Raw genomic sequence first — 7,229 nt, forward strand, 5'->3', positions numbered from 1 at the left:
CAGCCCCGCGTGGAAGGAGCCTGCAGCATCCGCTGCCGCCAGGTCCAGGGGGTCTGCTCCGAGCGTGTCCGTGAGCTGGCAGGGCTGCACGCCGTGCTCCCCCCGTGCCGGGCCGGATCCGTGCGAGCGCGGGGGCTGCCCAGCTGACCATGACCACTGAGTGCCCGACTCGCGGCCCCGATGCATCTGCGGCGCCCGAGACAGCTGCTTTGTGCCAGCCTCCTCCTGGCACTCCTCCTGCTCTGGGGCCTGCTGCTGGTCACGGAGGATGCCCGGGGGGCCTGGGTAGTCTCCGGCCGCTTCCCCCTGGCCCGGGGCAGGCCCCTCTGGAGGTGGTGCTTTGGGGGCGCAGCCCCCGCGCCCAGCGGGGTGAACTTCCCATCCCTGCTCGCCAGCCCGGGTGCAGCCCCGCGCTGTGAGCCGGGGCAGGTGCTCCTCATCTTGGTGACGTCTGCGCCGGGCAACTGGGAGCAGAGGCGCGTGATCCGGAGGACGTGGGGCGCCCAGGACGAGCCGGCGCCGTTCCACTGGCAGGCCGTGTTCCTAGTGGGGCAGGCGGCGGATGCTGGGACCGCAAGCCGCATCCGGCAGGAGCAGCAGGACTTTGGGGACATCCTGGTGGGGAACTACCGAGACACGTACCGGAACCTGACGCTGAAGGTCATGCACGGGCTCAAGTGGGCGGCCGAGCGGTGCCGGCCCCGCTACGTGCTCAAGACGGATGACGACTGCTTCGTCAACACGGACCGGCTCCCGGGCTTCCTGGCGCAGCTTGACCCCGTCCCTGCCAGGCTCTACGCCGGCTCCGTCTTCTCGCGGGAGAAGCGGCAGGTCATCCGGGAGCCCTCCAGCAAGTGGTACGTGTCACGGCAGGACTACGGCCCCGACAAGTACCCACCCTACGCCAGCGGCATCGGCTACGTGCTGTCTCTGGAGGCGGCTGCCCAGGTGCTGGCAGCGGCGGAGCGTGTGCGGCCCATCCCCGTGGAGGATGCCTACGTGGGCATCCTGGCGGAGGCGGCGGGCATCCGGGCGCAGGCCAGCACCCGCTTCGCCAAGCACAATGTGCAGTGGCGCGTGTGCAACTACCGCTACCTGATGGTGATCCACCACCTGAGCCCACCCCAGCAGGAGGCCGCCCGCCGCAGCATGCTGCAAGCCCGCAACGCCTGCCGCGACAGCTTGGAGGTCACCCGCTGGAGGTGACTAGCCCTGGGGCGGAGGGGCACCCACTCACTCCTCCTGGCTGTGGCTGGGCACTTCCTGGGCACCCCAGAGCAGCTCGCTCCCCACAGCGTCCGTGGGGCTCAGCAGGTCCCTGCTGTGCCAGTGACAATGCTGCCATGTGCCTTTGCCAGCTACCGGTGCGGTGCGGGCGAGTGTCTGCAGAGTGCCGGCTGGCTAGGCAGTGCCCAGGGCTGGGAAGGGCACTGCGTGTTGAGGGGTCGAGGCCTCAGCACGCTGCCTGCACCTCCACAACCCCTCAGACCCCGCAGCTGCCTTCTGCCCATTCAGTCTCCTCGCCAGGAGCTCAGTGGGCAGCGCCCCAGCTGTGCCCAGTGCCTTGAGATCTCCTGTCCCGACTGCCAGCCCTGCCGTCCTGGGGCTGGGTCTGGCTTTTGGGGCCTGAGACCGTCTGGTGCCAGCAGTGACGGCCGCAGCATGGGTGGGAAGCTCCTGGGATCGGCCCTACTGCCCCTGTCTCCTCCCCGAGGCCAGGACCAGAAGTGCCTTTGCTGCGTGCTAGTGCGCGGCCCATGTCAATGCTGCATCCCTTGGAGGGGAGGCTGGGTCCTGCATCCCTGCAGCTCCTGGGCACGCGGCCTGCTCGGGGGTGGTGCCCAGCAGGGCCTCTCAGCCCCAGGCTGGAGGGAGTCCAGGAAAACTAAGCTATGCAGGTGCTTCTGTAACCCAGTTTTCAGCACTAACTGGGGCTGGGCTCCGCTCCCGGCCTGACCCTGGATGACCTTGGGCATCACTGCCCACTCCCTGTCCCAGCTCCCTTCACACTAACAGACTAACCTCGCCAAGCCCTGCCTGCTCCTGTCTGCTGGCAGCAGGAGCAGCCCAGAGCCCTGTGCAGAGCAATAGAGCCTGTCCTAGAGTCATAGTCGTAGAGAAGTGGGGCTGGCAAGGACCTCGGTGGTCACATCCAGTCCAGCCCCTGCCTGAGGCAGGATCAGCCCTGTCCAAACCAGCCCAGACACATCCACAGTCCAACCTCTGAACAGCATGACACCATCACCCCGAAACAGCCCCAGGCATCGTCCCCGACCCCGACCCCGTGCAGGGAAAGCAGGGGGCTGTGGCAGCCAAAGTCCTGGTGCTGCAAAGGGCATTAATATACATTTGAGAGACCCCAGGCAGAGGCCGTGCCACACTGCAGAGGAAGGCAGCCCCCCTCCCCCCTGCCCCGGCCCAATCTGATCGGGGGGGAAATCCTTTCCTGCCCCAGTGCAGCATTGGTCTGACAGCACAGGGGCAAGACCCTGCGGGGTTGGTCCCAGCAGAAGCATTGGCACAGCCCCATCTCCATCCCCAGCCTGGGCTACAGCCAACACGCAGTGCCTTTGAGGGAGGCAAAAGCCCCTGATGTAGCAGAAAGGCAGAGAGGGAACATCAAAGCCCAGAAGCCTGAAACCCCCGCTAGTAGAGCATGGGCACAGCTGCGCTGGGAGCATCCCCACCCAGGGACTGCCCAGCGTTTCTTTGAACTCCTCCAGCGATGGAGAGTCCCTGGCGTCTCTCCCATGGCCTCCCTGCTCTGACAGTGAGGAAGTGATTCCCGAGATCCAGTCTAAACCGACTGTGCTGCAACTTGAAGCCATTGCTTTGTATCCTGCTCTCTGCCTCTCTGGGCAAAGCTTGTGGTCAGGATGCTGGGGTGGCCATGGCCCTCCTAGGGAGAGGGCACCAGCAACGCCGAGCCTTTGCACCACGGTGCCCAGGGCACGACAGCCGGTGTCCCCATCCCTCTCACCCCGCAGAAGCCCACCTGTGTCAGTGTGTTACTGCTGCTAGGGCAGGACTAGGGGGTGGTACCAGGCCACCCCCAGCTCCTCCCCCTACCTCTCCAGCCAGCGTGGACTGAGACCCCTGGCACTCCAATAACATGGTCCCTGCTCCCAGCCAGGGGCCGTGCAGCTGCCTGGCGCTGGCTGGGTTGGCCCTGGAGCCCCTTGGGAAGGGGAGGACAGGGGTGATTCCCCCTCCGTGTCCCTGCAGGAGCAGGTCCGGCTGTGGGCAGGGGAGGGGGGAAGGGGCTCAGAGCTCAGGCCCAGGGGTGCCTTGCAAACCATTAGCACTAACGACCCTGCAGGCAACTGAGGCTCCGCTCAGCAGAGCAGGCGGGGTGGGCAGGCGCTGCCCACTGCTCCCAGCACCGCCTGGCTCCAGAGGCCAAGGGCAGAGCTCACGTCACCAGTGCTCCATGGTGCAATAGAAGTGACGACTGCAATAAAGGTGACAACTGCAGCCAGAGGTGCGTGCTCACTTCCACCCCCACTGGGCTTCCCGACCTGCAGGGAGGAGCCAGGCCCTCCTTCTCATGGCCCAGGCCAGGGGCTGGGCCCCCTGCTAACATGGGGTCGTTTCCACCCCAGCTGGTAGCAGGGCTGAACAGCCCCAGCATGGCTGGTTGAGAGGGTGTTGGCGCTCAGGCTCCCCGCTCCCAGGGCTGCAGGCGGATCAAAGCCCTGGTGGGGTCAGCAAGGCCGCATAGCCCGCAGGCCGGCACTGCGCCATTTACCCAGGGCAGGGACTTGCCGTGCCCCAGCTGCCCTGCAGCGACCGTCCCCATCCCCAGGGACCCCAAGGCTATGCCCAGGCGGGCCTGCAAGTTGCCCCTGCCCCTCGGTGTCTCAGACTGATCCCCAGAGAGCAGACGCCCCCTGCCCTGGTGAGCGAGTCAGCTCTGAGCAGGGTGAAAAACCCTCTGCGTTTTATTAAAAACAGTAAAAATGCCCCAAAGACCCAGGGGCTTCACTAGGCCAGCCCCTGCAGTGGCCCCACACACTAGACCCCCTGCCCCCTCCTCAGTGTGGGGTGAAGCGGGGTGTGGGGTAGGCCGAGGTGGGGGGCACTGCGGGCTCCTTGCGGTAGGGCAGGGTGCGGGGGGCGCTGGGGACACCGGGCTCCCTGGGAAGGAGCGGGGGCTGGGAGCCGGCCCTGGGGCAGAGGTCGGGGTTGAGCAGGGTGGGCAGGCCCCCAGGGGCCGTGGGGTGGGGCTGCGCCCACAACAGCAGCTCCTGCAGGGTCTCGCCCACCTGGGCCAGGCTGTCGGAGAGGCCGTGCAGGCGGGACACGGTGTCGCTGGCCAGGCTCTCCAGCAGCGCCTGCTGCCGTCGCGAGGTCTGCAGGATCTGCACCAGCAGCTGCTGCATGCTCTGAAGCAGGTGCGCCGCACCGGGGCCTGCAAGCAGACGGGGTGCAGGGGTGAGCGCTGGGCTCCTGCCCCACCTGCCAGTGCCCAGGGTGCAGGGAGGAAGGAGCATCCCCTACCTGAACTTCATATCCCCTCCAAGCTCCCCCCAGGAGCAGAGGAAATAGGCTCCCTGCTTGCCCAGGGACAGTGCTCACCCCTGCCCAGCACGGCAGGCTGCAGCTGCCCATGCCCTGCCCTGCGTTCCCCACCCCAGCACTTTGCCCCTCTCCCTGGGGCCCCTCGGGTGAGCTCTGCCCTGCTCCAGGTCCAGCCAGGAGGGAACTGGAGAGAGGAAATAGCCTGTCCCAAGAGAGTCCTGGGGAGTGAGGACGCAGCCCCGAACGCCTCTCCAGCTGCCCAGGGCCGAGAGGGCTTGTGGCGGGGATGGAGGCTGCAATCCGTCTTGCTAGGAGCCAGACTGAGACCCAGCAAACTTGCTGCACCCACAACCGCCATGGCATGCCGGCTGGGGCAGAGCACAGACCCGCCCTAGGCCCTACCAAGGCCACGCGGCTGCATCTCTGTGCAGCGACGGGACATGGGCAGCATGGCGGCTGGGGGGCCGCGGGCGGCTGCCAAGGCTGGTGTACCTTGGAGGGCTGCAGCTGATGCCTCCTCGCTGTCCAGGTGCTCATCTTCCACCGCGGTCTCCGGTGGAGCCTGGTCTCCGGCAATGACTGGTACTGCTGGGTCCTGGGCTCCCCATGCTGTTTCTGCCTGATGCTCCCCGGGGGAGTCTGTGGAGGGAATGACAATCACGTGTCTGCCACGAGCACCTTCCTGCCACAGCCCATTCTGTCCACTGATCCTGGGGCAGCCACACGGCCCCAGGTCCCCCTCGTGGCCCCCCCAATGCTTGCCCATAGAGGGGCCTGCGGTAGGCTGGGCTCAGGCAGTGTCAGGGGGCACGGGGCCAAGGGACCTCCCCAGGGCAAGTGGGTAACAAGTCTTACATGCTACAGGAGCAGGAACCATCTGTGCCGGGGAGGTTGCATCCTGGGGAGCTGTGGGGGGAGATTCAAGAGTGGTTTGATGGCAGCTGCTGAGAGCATGACTAGCTCTGGCCCTGGATCAGCTTCCAGGCTGGCACCCGTCACACCCCCCTGGCCACAGCCCCGCGGGGCTCACAGCATCATACAAGCTATGGACAAAGGCCGGCAGGAGTAACTCACCCAGCCCTGCAATGCAGCCACCTCTGGGGTGGAGGGTGGCGGCTGTGTAACAGGGCGCACCAACGCTACCCGGCAGATTCGGGCAGGAAGTGAAGAACCCCATGTCCTCGTGAACAACCAGGGGGCGGGGGGCTTGGGAGACAGAGGCGTGATTTCCCAAGGTGAAATGTGGCCAGGACGCCAGGTTCATGGCTGGCCACAGCCTGGACAGAGACCCCTCCTCCGTGGTGCAGTGCCTCGGCTGGGCGCGGGGTCCCCACCGCAGAGAAGCAAGTCCTCCCGTGGCATCAGTGGGCAGGGAAGAGGGGCAGGCATCCGTATAGGCCTGGGCACCACGTGGAACAGCAGAGCCCTGCCTCCCCCCAGCCTGTGCCAGTGCCTGGATGGGGCCGCAGCCCCAGAGAAAGGTCCCGTGCCCTGCTGCCCTTCCCCGAGCCTGCTGGGAGCAGGATGGAGCCAGAGCCGCGCTACCCCGGGTTGCCTCCCAGAAGCCGGCTGGGCAAGGCGATACTTGCAGCCGGATGGCTCACCCGTGGCACCCCACACCTGGGGGGTGGGAAAGGGATTAGGTTTGCACCCTAATCCTCCCAAGTGCCAGCTCTGACGGCCAACTCAGGGAGCCCACAGCCAGGGTGCAGGGCAGATGGACAGTGGTCCCCGCCATGCACCCCCAAACCAGTACAACAGCCGCACAGAGCAGCACCCCTGACCCTGGGACCCAGAGACCTCCTGGGGCAGGTGATGGATGCAAGTGCCAAGAGGCTGCCTGTGGATGGGACGAAGTGGCAGAAGGGGAACAAAAGCAGCCCCTGGTTCCTGCCTGTCCCTCCCCCAGTCCCGTTGTAGGCCAGGCCCCGAGCACCCGCCCGAGGGTACCTGGCAGCTCTGGTGCGGATGGAGACCGGGCCTGGAGGGATGGTCGACGCCTGACAGGCGGCAGCTTCGCCAGGGCTGGAAAGGAGAGAGAGGTCAGGCACAGCGGGACGGCCACATGGCAGGGCAATGGAAACCCCACCCAGGGACGGAGCTGCCCGGCATGGGGCTCACCCCACACCCCCGAGGGGATCCCAGCCCCCTGCATGGGGTGGCCACAGCTGGGTGCAGGACCTGCTCTTGGCCGAGGGCTCCCCTCCTGCTGCAGAAGGGACCCTGGGCTGGGGAGGCAGAGGCATCCGGGTGCCGGCCATGCCCGCAGCACGACGCTGCGTGGCTCCCAGTAGTCTCAGGGGCCTGGTCCCGCTCACCTGGCAGGCGCCGCTCTCCGAAGACGGGCCGGCCAGCGGCCTCCCAGAGCCTCTCCATGGCGCGGTAGTGAGGGGGTGTGCGAGGCGGGCGAGCACCGGGCTGCCGGCGGGTCTCCCGCTCGGAGTAGAAAGCCTGCTTGAGGGCCTTCCACTTGGCGCGGCACTGCGCCACGCTGCGCCCGTAGCCCGCGGCCGCCAGCCCCCGGGAGATCTCCCGCCACCGCGCCTCGTTGGGCCGCGACGTGGAGGCCATGAGCAGCCCCACTGCCCCGCAGCCCCGGATCAGCGCCAGGAGGCAGCCCACTTCCTGCGGGCTCCAGGCCTGGCCCCGGGGCATCGTCCCGGGCTGGCGGGCTCCTCCGGACGGGCACCTGCAGAGACAAGGGACCG

The 7,229-nt window shown here is 67.1% G+C and overlaps 2 protein-coding genes across 2 annotated transcripts; one reads left to right on the plus strand and one right to left on the minus strand.

The window, feature by feature from the left end:
* Positions 1-6: 6 nt before the first annotated feature.
* On the plus strand, positions 7-3,844 carry LOC102371095 (beta-1,3-galactosyltransferase 5-like). Its single transcript, XM_014526474.2, has one exon. The coding sequence runs from the start codon at positions 181-183 to the stop codon at positions 1,204-1,206; it is 1,026 nt and encodes a 341-aa protein (XP_014381960.1). The 5' UTR covers positions 7-180; the 3' UTR covers positions 1,207-3,844.
* Positions 3,845-3,900: 56 nt separating this feature from the next.
* On the minus strand, positions 3,901-7,208 carry LOC102368091. The gene is made up of 5 exons (XM_006037017.3): positions 6,840-7,208; positions 6,472-6,546; positions 5,377-5,427; positions 5,014-5,160; positions 3,901-4,411 (listed from the first exon to the last, which is right to left on the minus strand). The coding sequence occupies exons 1-5, from the start codon at positions 7,174-7,176 to the stop codon at positions 4,035-4,037; spliced, it is 987 nt and encodes a 328-aa protein (XP_006037079.2). The 5' UTR covers positions 7,177-7,208; the 3' UTR covers positions 3,901-4,034.
* Positions 7,209-7,229: the final 21 nt, after the last annotated feature.

Source organism: Alligator sinensis, unplaced genomic scaffold (genome assembly GCF_000455745.1).
Source record: "Alligator sinensis unplaced genomic scaffold, ASM45574v1 scaffold206_1, whole genome shotgun sequence".
Classification (NCBI taxonomy): Eukaryota; Metazoa; Chordata; order Crocodylia; family Alligatoridae; genus Alligator; species Alligator sinensis.